We start from the raw sequence: 15667 nt of genomic DNA on the forward strand, positions 1-15667 counted from the left end.
TCCCTGCTGCTCATTTCCCGCCCTTTTTTCCCGCTCTTTCCCCTGCTCGTTTCCCGCCCTTTTTTCCCGCTCTTTTTTCCCGCCTCATTTCCCGCCCTTTTTTCCCGCTCTTTTCCCTGCTCATTTCCCGCCCTTTCTCCCTGCTCGTTTCCCGCTTTTTTCCCCGCCCTTTTTTCACGCTTTCCCCTGCTTATTTCCTGCTCTTTTTTTCCCGCCCTTTCCCCTGCTCGTTTCCTGCTCTTTTTTCCACGCCCTTTTCCCCCCTGCTTTTTTCCCCTGCTCTTTTTTCCCACTCTTTTACCTCAGAGGGCGTCAAGCTCAGCCCTGCCAGGCACAGGGCTCTTCTCACCGCTGGGGACAGGGGAATCAGAAAAGGGCATTTGGGAGCCGGTTGCTCCCCTGCTGTCCCACATCAATTACTTTCTTTCTGACCAAGTGGTGGCTCTTAGAGCAGGATCTGGCCCTTAGCAGAGAGAGGCCATATCCTCTGACATAAGCAGGGAAGGCACCAAGCGGAGCAGGACAGGGGCTGGGGATAGCGACCAAACCACTCACAACAGCCTGCATCTGAATATTGGTCCCATCTTCACTGCACAGAGCAGGGGTTGAACTCTGCTCGGCCCCCGCTGGGCTCTGCTGGCACTGGCAAGCCCAAAGGCAATCTCCAGCCTGGGCTGGGGGAGCCCAAGGGTCTCTCAGAGGGTTGTCCCAATCCCGGCTGGCCAGAGCCTAGCAGGCATAGAGGCCATTTGGCCCCTTGCCTCTCTTGAACCAGCCCCATCCTGCCCTGTGCAAACTGCTGGGTGATGGCCCCACTATTTTCGCGGTCACCACCCCCGTAGCCGCAGTTGCTTTCAGCCCACAGCAGTGAAGACTCCCAAAGGACACTGCAGCTTCTGCTAAGGGCCATGAGCAGGATCCTGCAGTCCTTCCTCAGGCAAAATGACCACTGAAGTCAGGTCAGAGGAGCAGAGGGACAGTATGGGTGTGGGTGCATGATGGCACCGGCTGGAGGACAGATCGGCATTGCTTTGCCGCTCCTTTGCTCACCTGTGCCTCCCTTCTGGGATCAGTGACCGTCTTGCTGCAGTTCTGAGACGAGGTCCTTTCTGAAGGTCCCTTCTGCTGGGCTCAATCCCACGTGCTTAGTTCTGAAAAAGGCAAAGTTTCCTGCCCCCAAACCTTCCTCTCCCCTTTAAAACCTCCCCTAAAATAATAAAGGAACCTGGCTAACTGTGCGTGACCGGGTGTTGCAGGCTCTGAGCACAGTCTGTCTGGAAAAGGAAATCCTGACCGGCTCTTCCCCTTGCTGCTGCTGCGAGCTACCCCGGGAGCTCAGCCTCTTGCTCCCTGCAAAGCAGCCGCCTCTTGCAAAGGGGCCCTCTTCATAGCATAGGACTCCCTGTCTGCAGGCCTCGGGCTTCTTCGGGGGCGATCCATGCACAGGCTCAATGCTGCCGAGGGCAAAGCGAAAGACCCAGCATCTCCCTATGCAGCGGGCTCCTTCCCCGCAGCAGAGAACAGCTCCCCGCACCAAACCTTGCCAGTCCCGTCACCCTGCTCTGAGCTGTCCTGAGGTCCCAGCTTTTTTTTGCTTTTTTTTTGCTGGGGGTAAAGGGTGGGGCAGGAATCCTGTATCTTACTATGTAGTCCTTGCTCCTTTTCTAATCAACTAGTACCAGGTATTCAGGGCTCCTGCTGACACGTAATGGAGGCAGGCTGGAGAGAAGGGCTGTTTGCTCTGGAGGCCTGGGGTTTATCTTTCACTATTATTCTTTTTTCTTTTCTTTTTTTTTACTGCGGGGTGTTCAGGCCCTGGGGGGAGGGGGGCCTGACATGAATTTCAGGCTTGCACAGGAACCGTTTCCTCCCCTGGTATAAGAACAGCCCATTTCAAACACTGCATTTGATTATTTTCTACTCTTGGGCAGGTTTGGTTGTTTGACTAAAATCCAATCCATTGTACGTTCCTTTCCATCTATTGTACTGTAATAGAGACCTGTTCATTTTTGCACTAATAGATTGTTTTTTTTCTCTCTGACTCCTGGCATCCGCTGCTTTTACTCGTATCCCGGTCTCGTTCCTGGCCGGCCCTGTGGCCCGGGAGTCGTCGACCCCTGCTGGCGGAGTCGTTGCTAGCACCAGGCTGCCTGGGGGGCTCCTCTGCCCCAGCACTTGTCATGCTGGGGGTGCTTCCCACTCCTCCCCCATGGCTGGTGCTCCTGCAGGGCCTCCTTCTGCCAGCTGCTTGCTCCCACACCAGTGCCTGCTGGGACAGACTGGAACTGAGGAGCCCTAAAGTCCTGCCTCCCTCTCAGCTACTCCCCATTTTGCAATCTCCCCCCCCTTGCTGGGACTCATAGTGCCCCATTGGGGCAGCTTGGTCATGACGGCTCCTGCATCTGCATCTGTGCTCCAGTGCAGCGCTGGCTGCCGGCCACTTTCCATCGGGGACCCAGGGCTGCAGTGAACCCCGACCCTGTCAGCTGCGCCGCTGTCCTGCCATCAGGGGACTCTACAGCGGGTGCAGGAGCCCAGCCAGGGCAGGGGCTGTTTGGCTACAACACGCTGCGTGTTGGGTGGGCTCCGGGGCACACCCAGGCCCTCAGTGCATGTGCACCTCTGCCGTGCAGGGGAACGTCCCACAACTAGCACCAACATGGCTTGCCCCGCTCTGCAAGTGGGGGCCAGGGAAGTATCTCAGCCGCTTGTCACAGGCCTGGATGGAGTCTGTGTCCTGTACTGTGCCTCAGTTTCCCTTTTTGTTAAATGAGGCAGAGTCTTCCCCGCCCCCTGCCTGTATTTATATCTTGGCATGGCTGGCAGGCAGGCAGCGCAGCTCATTATCATTGGAGGCCCTTCTGCTGGGACAGACAGGTTGGAGGCGCAGTGGCCATCCCCAGCCAGTGGATATGCTCCTTCTGGGGTGCAAGTACAAGCGGCACTGATTCCTGCAGAGGCCAACTGGTCCCCCTGGAGAAAGGGGCAGCTACCCTAGAGCCACTTGCTCTCACACCAGGCTCGACAATGCCTCTTTGTGGAGGGAAGCAGAGCAACCCCCAAAGGCCAGTCCCCAGCACTTCACCGCTGCTTTGGCCCGGTGGGTTGAACTGTGCGCCTGCACCCCCAGCCTTTCCCTCGTGCCCCTGCTCTTGATTATTCATTAAAGGCTAGATGGCACGCTGAGGCCCATCTTTGCTTATTGTCTTAAAGGAGCTTTCCTGCCTCTCAGCATCCTAAGCCTCTTGCCTTTGCTGCTGCAAAGTGCAATTTGAGGCTGCTGATGCCTGGATAGCAATACAAGGAATGATTGTAATCCGTGTTTTGCACAGATTACTGCCTGGGAGGCTCCTAATGCCACGCCTGCAGCCTGCTGAGGCATGGGGCTGGCACTGCCGCTTAGTGCAGCGCAACCTGTCACCCAGCGGGAACCGGGAAGCATATGGCAGCGACTTAAAAGAGTCGCCATGCCAGGTCTCGGCCTCACTGCACACCTTGTAGTAGAGGAGGCATCGGAAAAAAACATAGGGGAGCCCCTATATAGAGGCTGGGGGGTGCAAAGGGGCCAGGCTTAGCGAGCTCTCACACCTCACTGGCCCAGAATGAGGGCAGGCGTTGCCCCATCCTAAGGATGCGGGCACTAAGGTGCATGAAGAAGCAGTGATCTGTTGGGGTCAAAAATAAAGCCCGTTGCAGAAACAAGAGCAAGGACCAGGAGTGCTAGCTGGCATGCCTCTGCACTCACCATTACACCATACTCCCTACCCATCTGGAGTGGAGCCAGCGTCCTGCCCCACCACTGGCCCTGCTGTAAGCCCTCTCCCACACTCCCTCTATACCTTGGAGGCAGCAGGCAGGGTCCCAACCTGTCCAGAAGGGAATCTGCCACCCACACAGCCCCACTGAACAAGCAGAGGAGCCAGCTCCACCGAGGGCTGGCAAAGAAAGCATCCTGGGCTCTGACAGGCAAGTGGGATCATGAGAACTGCGTTTAATCCCCTGCCCCAGGCACTGGGCCTTTGTGACCCCCAAAAGGAGGTCGACTTGGTCCTGCCCACAGCTGGACAGGAGCCGACAGAGCTTGTGCACTGATCTGTGCAATAGCCACGCTGAACTATAAATGCTCCACAGTGAAGACATTTTAGGCCACATCAGTGGGGGCTGTGACTGCTTGGGCTCTCCCCAGCCTTTAGTTTCAGCTCCAGAAGATGTCTGCCTCTCAGCTGAGGACCAACAATGAGGCCAGAAAATGCCTCCCCTCTGGTTTCTGTGGTTTCAGAGCCCCCCACAGCTAATGGCTCAAACCCACGGCACCCTGGCAGTCTCTCATCTAAGTGCTAGCCAGGCTGAGCACTGCTTAGCTTGGAAGGCAAGCAAGAGCAGGTAACATCAGTCTAGGAGAACAAGAGGGTCAGCATGAATCACTCATAAGCTGCCAGACCCACATGGATGTAATTGAACACCACCCTGGTGGAGATTCAAGGTGTAAGGCACCCTCCTGCATAGGGAAAGGGTCAGTCTGTAGAAGTCTGCCACAAAGTAAAACCCAGGCTGGGAAGGGATTGCCATAGCACAAATCGTGCTACTGGTCACTGCCTGGGCTGGGGCTGTGTGGTTCCTGCTGATGTAATTGGAGAAGTGAGTAAGCAAAAAAGAGAAGGGGCACAGCGAAATAAGTGAGCTTGAGCAACAGGCCTGCTCCCCACACCTCCCGCCCTTACCTGCCACATCCAACCCCTCTCCAAGGAGAAGCCGTTTTGTCACACTGGGGGCTCCAGGAACATGATAACTATCGCCCACTCAAGCCTCCTGTGTCCGTAGCCAGCCATGCTGCCAAAGAAGGGCACAGGAAGGTCTCAGGAAGCAGCCATCATCCTCCACCCCAGAGCTGGCTGCTTTTCACTGATGGGTGTTCCTCTGAACAGCGTATAATTCAAGATATCATGGCTACTATTGTTGGTACTATGTGTTCTATAACACCAAGTAAAACCCTTTTTAAAAGGAAGTCTATAGAAGTAAGAATTAATAACCCATAACACCACGGCTGAACATGGCACTGGGAAAAGCAGACACGGCCCCTGCTCTTGACAGAGCTGTCAGGAAGAGGTGGATGAGGACAGGGAGGGCCAAGGACCCCCCGTTTTGCTGCAGACCTCTTCGGTGGCCCTGGGCAACTCACTGATGCCTAGTGATGCTGAGGTGCCAGTGAGCCCTGGAGGCTCTCACGAAGGCCAGGGCCCCCTTGCACTGGGCATTAACGAGAGACTCCCTGCCTGGCACAGCTTGACTTGCAAGCCAGGAAGGCAAAGGCAGGAGGGAAGACTACTGCCCATAGTCATGGAGTGGAGAGCAGGACCCCATTTCTCTTGGGGAAGCAGACACAACACGAAGAGCAATCCCCAACCAAAGGCACCATGAGGGGAAATGCTCCGCAGGGCATCACAGCTGCCTTCTTGACACAACCTTGGCATGGAGCATGGGCTGGAAAGAGCACAAGGGCCAGGATGGGAAAGCAATCAAATGGCTATGGATTTTCCCCAGAGACAAGCCTGGTTCTCTGGACCAGGCCCCATCTAACTCATGGGAACACAGCAGGCTGTGCTCCAACACCAGTGCTTCCTGCTTTCATGGGGAACCATATTTTCACCTGGCACCAGCATTAACACCTGGTCTGTGCTGCTTTCTGTTCCAGGCTCCCCAATGTGCAGGGCTGAGAAATCTGGGTTGGGATTGCCAGTACCCCCAATGGAGAAATCTGGGTTGGGCGCTGCAGCCAACAGTTACCATCTTGCTGATCATCAGGTTAGAACTAGGCTCCCCTCCATCTCCTCCCTCTGCTGCCTCCAAAATGCTCCTTGCACATGCCCTCCCGAGCCATTGCCCCTCATCCACGTGGATTCAGAGTAGGAGGAGAGCAGAGGCTGCAGGCTGGGTGTATCAGTATCACTGCATCCCCGCGGGGTGACACCTGGCTGGGGCAGAGAAGCAAATATCCGACGAGGAAGAGTTTGCAGGAAACTGGCTTGGGACCAAAAACTCATTCTTCACAGGTCACCGAGCAGGTACTGAGATGAAAAGCAGGGGTTCTCCATGTCTTGCAATCTTGCCAGGTGAGGAAGGGCAAGAGGGTCGGGACCCCAACACCAGATCCTATCTCCAAGTTACATCAACGCCAATAGCAACACCCGCACCCCCCTTTCATATATTGAACTCAGAGAGCAAGAACATCCAAGGCCACACTTTGCAGAGCCACCGCCCTTTGGGTGAGAGACACAAGCAATCATATAGAGAGAGATTCAGCATTCAGACATGTGCACCTTGAGGCCAGAAATGGGGAACTGAGCCAGGATCCTGCCATAACATATCTGCAGCTCGAATGCAGATGTCAGAGAGCCTCTTCGCTGGATGCTTGCCACAGGTCTGTCCTGCTAGCTGGCAAAATAGGTGGTGTCACAAGGGTGGAAACAGGAGACCCGATCATCCCCAAGGACCAAGCAAGCAGCTGCCCCATGTGCCACTAGAGGACACTCTGGTGAAGGTGGAACCCTACAGACCTTTCGCCTTCCCGTGAGAGGCGTTTACATTGACCTCCAGTTGCAAAGGCATATCCCTGGAAGCCTCCATCCAAAGGGCACTGACAATGTTAAAAGATTAGTTTGTGTCATAAGCTTCCTATTTTTCAAGGCCGCTATAAGATTTTGGGGGCTTATCTCCTGGGATTAAACAGCCAAGTCGTCTTTCTTAGCAAGGTCCCTAATGCCACTTAGTGCCTGGGATCTGCGATTTTCATTAAGGGCGTCAGGAACAATTAGCAGGAAAAAATTAGGGCAGGGTCTTTCTTAAATAAAAACCAAGGCTTATTCAATCAGTCAAATGAATTTCCAACTAAGTATCAGGCCTGACACCCCTCCCCCACTTGTGCATGCAAGATGGAGATTGTAAACCCCATATGTACAAGTGTGGCTTTTGTATCCAGTGGCGGGGGTGGAATGGGGGGGGACGGGGACTACATGCACACGCGCACACATACACATGCATGCACATGCCTAGACATGCATGCATACATATGTAAGCTTAAAAAATCATAAAAGAGGGGCAGGTACTTTTCCAACGGGTTTATTGGCAGAGAACAGCAGGAAAGAACAGGACAGACCTTAACATCTTTGCTGCTAGGGCAGCGATTTGCACAAGGGTTCAACACTTCCTTTCTGTGATGGATGGATGGATCGTTCAGCGTCACAGAGCCGTGTTCAGAGCAACATGAAATAACTTCACATGTGTTCATGTGTTGCAAGTCATCCGAGACCTTTCCCCAATGTGGAAGTTTCTGAAAACCAGCCACCAAACCAATGCTATGGAACAGCAGTGATCTCATTCTTCAATCGCAACAAAAATAAAGGGGCTGGGAACGCACAAGACCCATCAGATACGCTGCTCTGGCCAATGGCGTCCACATAAGTCTACCAGAAGCCAGCAAGACTAACTATAGGGCAGAAGCAGGACTACTGGGTTCATCTAGAAACCTCATATCAAAGTAAATATCCTGTTGGGTCCCTTCTAGTATAACCCTGACAGCCTTGCCCAGCTGGGGTGTAAACGGTAGGGGACACAGGTGTGAACTCCATGCTTCTTTAGTACAATACACACACTTGCACAGATTCATATCCTGCCTCCTCCTCCTCCTCCTCCTCCCCTTCAGCTGTTCTAGTTAGCTCCATGGCCAAGACTCTCAGTCTCAGGTGCTGGTTGTGTCCCCAGGAAGGGATGCAGAAATTGAAGTGCGACCCCTGGAATTGGCAGCTTATCTTGAGGGGGAAGCTGTGCAGCCCAGCTGGGAACAGGTTTGTTTGTAAGAGTCACGATGGCGGGACATGCCCAGCTAAAGCCCTTGTAGTGCTATGCTGCACAGCAGACAATCAAAACTACAACCACTGGACCTGAAGGCATGATGTTCTGCTGCCTGCCTCCATCTGCTAAGGCCTTAGCTGCCTCATCATGTCCTTTCTGTGCTGCAGCCATGATTAAGGATAGAGCGCCCTTATGGGGCGGGTGCATGACTGATATGCTATAAATATGAAGCCATGCTAAACCCTATCCCACGTGGCCAGGCATGGCCTCACTAAAGGCAAGGAGGATCACTGGTAATCTATACGCCCACTCAGTCCATGGACTGGGTCTGGGATGCAGACAACTGGCCACTTGACACCCAAGGGAGTAAATATCGAGTCACTGGAGTCAGCATCCTGCCAACACAGGACTTGACAACCATCAGCTAAGCCAAGCTCCTCTGGAACTGGTACCTTAGAGCAGACAGACTTCAGGTATCCCAACACCAACAGTTTGGATACCGCACGGTAAATGGGAAACACAAGAATCTACCCAGTATCAAAGACAGGAATGCACTGAGCTTCTGGAAACACTGCAAAGATACACTAGATGAGAGAGCAGGCATCCCTAATCTTTTGGGGTAGGTGACCCCACTTCCAGGTTTGCAACCCCATGTCCCATAGGGGTCTGAATGCTATCCCTGAATGGGCTCGTACTCACTAGCTTGAGACCTGCTGGCATAGGCAGCTCATGCTACTAGACTGACACCACAATCCTGTCTGACAGACCATCAAATGACGCTGGATGATGCTGAGTATTCAGGTGCTTTCAGCTGTGGATTTATTGTTTATAATACTATTCCAATCAAAATAAACCAAAAATAAAGACTCTGCAGAGGCTCTAAGCTAGGCAAGAAGACTGAACACGCTGAAGGGACGTGGAAAGGAGTAGCTACCATGAACCCTATCATCCTCACACCAATGTTCACCCCAGCAGGGGACAGCAGCAGTCAGCACTGCTGAATGTAGTGATCAGATGCTCCTCCAGGCATGGATGGGGACTGGAAGCGGTGTCTGAACCCATGAGCAGGTGGACTTGCAGGGCCCCTACCTCATTTTTATATATATAGAAGATGGGGTGGAATCACAAGTCATGTGTCATTTTCTGGCCTCTGCCCTCTTCAAAGGGCAGGTCTCTGTCCCAGCTTCACTAAGGCAACCCATGCAGGGGGAAGGACCTTTGCAGTCAAGTTCAAGGCTAAGTGCAGGTCGACAGTCATGCTCAGGTCTCCGTGCTGCATCGGTCAAACCTGGTTCTTCCCGGCCCTGGTGGCCCCACGTTCCCCAGAGGCTGGCGAAGCAGAGGCTACAGGTACAGATGGGCCTTCAAGGGGTGCTGTAAGTGGGGTCTGCTCCAAGCCCAGCTGAGCTGCTTTTCCTGCAGGCATCTGTAGGCAGCTCCAGGGAGGTACAGGGGAGGCTGGGAAGCTGTCTGGGCGAGGGGCAGAACGGGAAATCTGGGATGGCAATGCTGAGAAGGGCTGGCGGCAGCAGGGGGCACGTACGGTGGGCAGCACAGGCAATACCTTCCTGGGCAGCAGCTCGCCCCGTAGAAGGGGTAGGGATAATAGTTCAGACTCACCGCCATCCTGGAACAGGGCAAAGAGAAGACAGGGTCAGATGGGGCCGTGCGCTCTGGACACAGGGGCCTGGCTAGCCTGGAGCAGATTATCTCTTCCCTTGCTGCCTGGCCCAGCAAACCCAGGTGGGCTCTCCCTGGTGCAGGGCACGCAGGGCTGGGAGCCAGGTTTGACTTAGCAGCCAGCAGCCCCCTTAGGAGGGTTGTCTGCCTGGACGACGACCGCTGCCGGGGCTGCGTGTCTCAGAGGCTGGCACTGGCTCCCAGGCTGCCGGGGGTCTCTTCCCGAAATGCAGCTCACAACTCGATTGTTAGAGACTCCACATCTCCCACCCATTCCCTCAACCTTTGCCCTCTGATAGTGTCTTTCATCTGTACTCTTTGCCTTGTGCACTTTGCAACCAGGGCCCCTTGTCCCATCTAACCCTGGCTCTGCCCTTTCCCTCCCAGAACGGAGGCAGGTTTAATGTTCATTATGGAGAGAAAACAGAGCGTGAGAGATTAGCTAAAAGTCACATGGCAAACCCACGGAAGAACCCAGGTGACCTAGCTCCCCAGCGCTCAAGTCCTCCCTGCTGCTGTGTGGGACTAAAAGAACAAAAGGCATTTCAGGAAATCACCAAAACTTGCAGTTAACCTTGGTCTCAGGCACCAAGGATTGTAGGGGGGCCTTGATGAGTATGGGAAGAGATCTGTTAGCCTGCGGCTTTCCTAGCTGCCCCTCTCAGCTTCTGCAGCCCTTACTGTGTCCACCGGCTTTGGCCAGCTGGAGGCACCACTCAGTTTCCTTTCTCCTCTGCCAGGCAGAAAGGTTTCAACCACCAAGTGCAGTATCATGGCAAAGGACAGAGGAGGGATCACCTGCAACACCGGGCTCCAGTGAAAGGAAAAAACAGACATCCTTTTGGGCCCGGTGAGGTCAGATTCAGGTCAATGTAAAGGGATAATGGGCTTATCCCCATCCACAGGTCAGGCTGGAAGTCAGTGGAGTCCAGCAGAGAGAGGGGGTCACTTTGCACATGGCTCAGGCATAAGCCAAGGATTTGAGAACTGGGCGCTGTGAGCCACGACTCCCTGCCTCGGGCTGCCGCTCACCTGCGGATGCGCCGGCGGGCTCTGCGCCGGTGGTAGTCGCCCTTGGAGAAATCCTCCAGGTTGGCTGGGTGGATGGCCCAGAAGTGCCCCTTGCCGTTGTCACTCCGCCCAGCTTTGATGAAGCATTCGTTCAAGGAGAGGTTGTGCCGCACGCTGTTGCGCCAGCTCTTCTCCTGCAGAGCCAAGAAGTTGGACGGGGGCAGTGAAATATGGCAAGAAGGGGAGAACTTGGGGTGATAGCATTTGCATGGAGACAAAGGAGGGAGGGAAGGCAGTGGCTATAGGAGCAGCTATCCCACCATGCTCTGCTCGCTAGCACCCAAACCCCATCATAGATCTTCAATACTCACATCACGCTCCCATGGTCTAGGTTGGATGAGCTGAGTTGTAGCGAAATTTGAGCTAGATTTTTGCCTAACTTTTAATTTCTTTAGGATGAATCAGAGAATGTTTTCTTCTTTCCCCTGCTGTTTACTGAACCTTAGAAATACCAAGCCTGATATTGATATCTTGGTCTTTCTGGAAGACAATTTGGAAGCCCCAGACAGCAAAGGTTGATTCTTTCATGGAGATTTTCTTTGCTTCAAAATGTTACTGTCACTACATCCAGGGAACAGAAGTGATTTTAATAGTCTCAAGTCAGAAAAAAGAAGACAGCCCTTTTCTTCTCTCAAGCACTTCTGTTCTCAGAAGGTACCCTTAGTCTGGGGTGACTAACCTCCGCTATCCCAACAGCACCAACTTGGGGTGCTCAGACCTGAATTTCTAATGGAAAAAACACAAAACCCACCTGACCACCCACCCACTCACACCAACAGCTTGCTGTTTCTCTTGACAAAGTAAAAGGGGGTCAGATGCACAGCAAGTCACCGTGCAGTGACCAAGCAAATCACTGGCAAAGTCACAAGTTAGCCCTGTCACTTGGTTCTCTGAGCACCATCACATCAACATGTAGCTGCCTCCCCCAGAACACCCACATGGATCCCAGGCATGGACCAACTTCATCTTGCTGCTTGCGTTGGCTAATCATCCGGATGACCCAGTGATTTGGACAGTTTCCTATTGCAGCCAATTTCAAGATTTTTTTTTTTTTGTATAGTCTAACCTGGGGGAAAAAAACAAACCCAAGATCAGAAAGTCACTGCATCTCCCTGAACCTGCACATCTCACCCTCTCTGTTCCACCCTGCTACTTGGTGATCTATGCAATGGGGGTTTCAAGCTGGCAGTGGATGGATCTCGCATTTGCAAGACTCCGGACCTTTTTTGCATCCATTTATACTGAGAAGTGTAAAGCCAGAGAGGGAGAACGGTCGCTTCATTTTGCCTTCTCCCTGGGCAGCAGGTAACAAAGAGCAAGCATGAAAATCAAAGAAAAAGGCATGGATCAATAAGAAAGGTGTAGCAGGGTGTGTGTGTGCAGTCAGTATCATTGAACCAATGTGTGTGGGGGTGGGCATTGGACAGAGAGAAGGAAACGGCAGAGAAACTTCCTCTACCCCAAAGAGAGGAGATGCTTCTTAATTCTGTAAGAACATGCTGGGTCTCTCTCTCCGGTCTAATTTCAGGGCCAAGGCACCCTTGTGCCCACTCCCTGCCAGACTGGCATTGGGACAAAGGGAAATTTTAAATCTCCTACAGATCCTCTCCCTTTTACCCAAAGATTCAAGTGAAAAGTAGAGAAGCAACTCTGCAAAATTCAGCCGTGGCCGTGCACAAACCAATGTCAAGAGGCTCAGACAAGGGTGGTGAGTTTTTACGAATGAAAGAAGGATGGAGCTTGCAATCTCTCAGCCCCCCGTTGCAACGTCCCTGGCACCAAAAGGAACCATCCAGCAGGCACAAAGGCAAGAGGCAAGCCCTCGGTGTTGTATCCAGCAACTCATACCCCACCCTTGGCCATGGAAACTCACCTTATTTTTGAAGTAAGGGTAATTATCCATGATCCACTGATAAATATCCGAGAGCAGCAGCTTCTTCTCTGGGGAAGAGAGGATGGCTGTGGAAATAAGGGCAATGTAAGACTGGTTGGGTTTGTCCACGGCATCTGGTGGTGCCTGAGCTCCAGTGTCTGCCTGCTTTCTCTGAACCTCCTTTTCCATTTCTTTCTCTTCCAAGGAGCCCAAGCTCTTGGACTGAGGCTGGCTCCCAGCCTCCAACTCCTCACTCACTGGCTGCCCCTTATCAAAGAGCAGATAATCAATCATGAAGGAGACACCCAATTGTCGCTTGCTCCCAGCTCCTGCCTCCTCCATGGTACTAGTGACTCTGGGGCTCTTGTGTTAGTTCATCCTCTTCTTTGCCGCTGTCTTGAGTAGCTTCAAGCTGGGCTAGGGAGATCCTGCAAGGGGAATGAGCTGGGGAAAGCCTCCTGAGCACTGCCTGATAATTAGTGCAGATTACAGGGTTTGCTAATTGTGTTTTCACAAACGGGCTGCCTTGGCAAAGCAGCCTGTTTATCTGGCAAAGCCCCGGGTTTAGAAGGATTTGACCCTTAAGCCTAATAAATAAAATGATTAATCCACTGGAGGTAGAGGAATTCTGAGCCAAGCTTTCCAACAAGTCAAGGATTCACAAAAGAAGAGAGACATGCAAAGGGGAAACAAAGCAGGGCTGGGAAATGTTTGAGGCTGATGGATCTTCTAAGAGACACCTAGAAATCTGTTAGCAAACCCATTGTTTGCGACCCTGCAGATGAGCTCTAGAACAACAGTCCAGTGGTATCTGTTTTTCTGCACATAGACCAACTCTTTTCCCTGGAGAAGAACAAGTTTAGATTGTCCAATGCTTTCCCTTGGACGTCAACACATCAAACTGGGGTTGAGACAAGAGTAAGGGAGGAGGTGGAGAGGTCCATTGCTGAGCCTAGGAAGGGAACAAGCTACTGGGGAAGGATATAAAAGAAACCAAGCTAGTACCATGGGTAGAGCAAACATGGTGAGTTTTAGGAACCTAGAACTGGAAAAGAACCCCTGAATCATCAAACCAATCCTGAGCAGGTGCAGACAGTCACCTGGCTAGCAGAAATCTAAAATAAGAGAAACAGGAACGTTTTTTCAGCTCAAACAAGGCTCACGACAGCTTACAGGAGTGGTGCCCAACCTTGAGAGACTCAAGGCACCCTTTGGAAAACGCCAGCTCTTAGCTTTCACTTGTTTTTTGCCTAGAGGAAAATACTAGAGCAATTCTGTTGCAAAGAACTCCGAAAGACCACAGCAGCTCGGAGCGTTTTTTGACACGATGGACTCCTACTTGAAATCTCTGGGTTTATCTTGTAAATCATGTTTGCCCACCTAACAGTGCTAACATTGCGTGGCATCCTGCCACATCCTTAAAAGGATCTCAAGGCACCCTAGGATGCCACAATACCTTGGCTGAGAATCACTGCCCTACAGCAACCATAAGATTTAGAGAAACTCATTCTTGATGTTGACCATAGGAATGAATCACTATACTCACTGGTCCCTTGATCATTAATCCAGTGTCCCAGGAGCCCTCCCAATCGCCAGCTCATCTACTGAAACAGCTGAAGTTTGGAAGTCAGAATCCAACCCACATACGTAATAGGATTAAACGGTGCAGCATCCTTCTTGGCACACTTTGCTCTTCCGCCTCTGTTCTAGTCTTTCCTCAAACTGTTATCTTTGCCTACTCCACTTGGGTTTCCTCTTCGAGTGAAACTGTGAATCTCTCCCCAGTTTAGTCAGGCCTTGGATTGGAGTTTAAGGAACAAACTCTTCTAAAACGGAATGAAATTGGGTGTTTTTGGTCCTAAAGAAGCATATAGCTGCCCCAGTCAAGATCAAGACTTTATTGTCCTGGATGTTGTACCTATCCAGTGGGGAAACTCTTTGGAGACAGGGGGTGCCTATCTGATTAGAACAGAGGCCACAAAACTTTCAGCTTCCTCCCTCCTTTCCTTCCTTGGGTCCTGCTCCCTTGCTCTCTGTTTAGCAGAGCTTGTAATAGCTGTTCATTACCTACTGGTACGGAGAGCACCCCACTCCTGCTATGGTAGCAATCCGAGTTGGAGTCGTATATTATTGAAGAAAAGTGTGTCCAAGAATTTGTCATTGCACAAATCCTATTTTGGTTTGATGTCCTATTTTAGGTGGTGATTTTATCAGATCGGTAGGGAACAGAGCCAGAACTTGGTGTGAATGCAGCTGCCTGACACAAGGTGTCCAATAAAAGAAAATCTGAATAGGAGAGAAGGACAAGGACTGGTCCCAGATTTAATCAGAAGGAGAATCTGTGCAGCTGAGAGCAGCCTTTCCCCTGCACAAAGCCCATTAATAATGAAAGCAGGGATGCAAAATGTAGGATGAGGAAACCATTTTATTCCTCAATGCAGGAACTACCGTGAGTGACAAGGAGGCGGCAATTCACTTAACGACATCAGCTGAGTCCTCCATTGAACACATGGTGGGACTTCCTAATTAATGGTCAGGGGAGGCTGCATGTGGCAAATACTCCCAGAGACCAAAATCCTCCCCAGACCACGGCTGTATTTTAGTAACTACTTAGTGACACTAGGAAGACTCCCCCACATTTAGGTTGTCCACGCAACTCATTCCATGACATCCACCCCCAACATCTCTAGGGCCCAGGTTTTCTCAGTCCATTCTGCAAAAAGTAGTGACCTTCTCTCCTAGATGGAGCCTCAGCAGGGAATGGAGGAGTGCAGGTAACATGGGCACCATCAGCAGCATTTCAGTGACTTCTAGGACACCCTCCCCATCTCAGCAAGAGCAAGGAGCAGTCAGACTGGTTGCATCAGCTATTTAAGGGATCCCCTGCTAGTGACCAAACAAAAGGACGCCCAACCGGTTACAAGACAGCTGCAGGTAATAGAGGCTGGGCTGCCACTGCGGAGCATTAGCTACATGCAGCGCAAGCCTTGTCTGGAGCCAACTAGTTTGCTAAGTAGGCATAACGGGATCACAGCCAAGAGAGATGACCTTGTCCCCACTCTGCCTGCCCAACACCACTGCCATCTTCTGCAGGTCCATGAATATCATGCTGGATGGGACTGCAGCAACCATCTGGGCTGGGCTTCTTCAGCACACAGAATAAGCAGTTCCTCTGGTGAATCCTGCTTCCCACTA

General features: G+C 52.1%; 1 protein-coding gene across 1 annotated transcript; it reads right to left on the reverse strand.

The window, feature by feature from the left end:
- Positions 1-8556: 8556 nt before the first annotated feature.
- On the reverse strand, positions 8557-12814 carry LOC102375759 (forkhead box protein D3-B-like). The gene is made up of 3 exons (XM_006017598.2): positions 12473-12814; positions 10561-10733; positions 8557-9475 (listed from the first exon to the last, which is right to left on the reverse strand). The coding sequence occupies exons 1-3, from the start codon at positions 12812-12814 to the stop codon at positions 9193-9195; spliced, it is 798 nt and encodes a 265-aa protein (XP_006017660.1). The 3' UTR covers positions 8557-9192.
- Positions 12815-15667: the final 2853 nt, after the last annotated feature.

This window comes from Alligator sinensis, unplaced genomic scaffold (assembly GCF_000455745.1).
Source record: "Alligator sinensis unplaced genomic scaffold, ASM45574v1 scaffold1295_1, whole genome shotgun sequence".
In the NCBI taxonomy this organism is placed as follows: domain Eukaryota; kingdom Metazoa; phylum Chordata; order Crocodylia; family Alligatoridae; genus Alligator; species Alligator sinensis.

Excerpts from the sequence above, each read along its gene's own strand:
- LOC102375759 (XM_006017598.2), bottom strand. The coding sequence starts at position 12,814 with ATGGAGGAGGCAGGAGCTGGGAGCAAGCGACAATTGGGTGTCTCCTTC. Across the intron at positions 10,734-12,472 it reads ACCCTTACTTCAAAAATAAG|GAGAAGAGCTGGCGCAACAG; the intron begins GTGAGTTTCCAT and ends TTGGCTCTGCAG. Across the intron at positions 9,476-10,560 it reads GCCCGCCGGCGCATCCGCAG|GATGGCGGTGAGTCTGAACT; the intron begins GTGAGCGGCAGC and ends GCCCTGTTCCAG.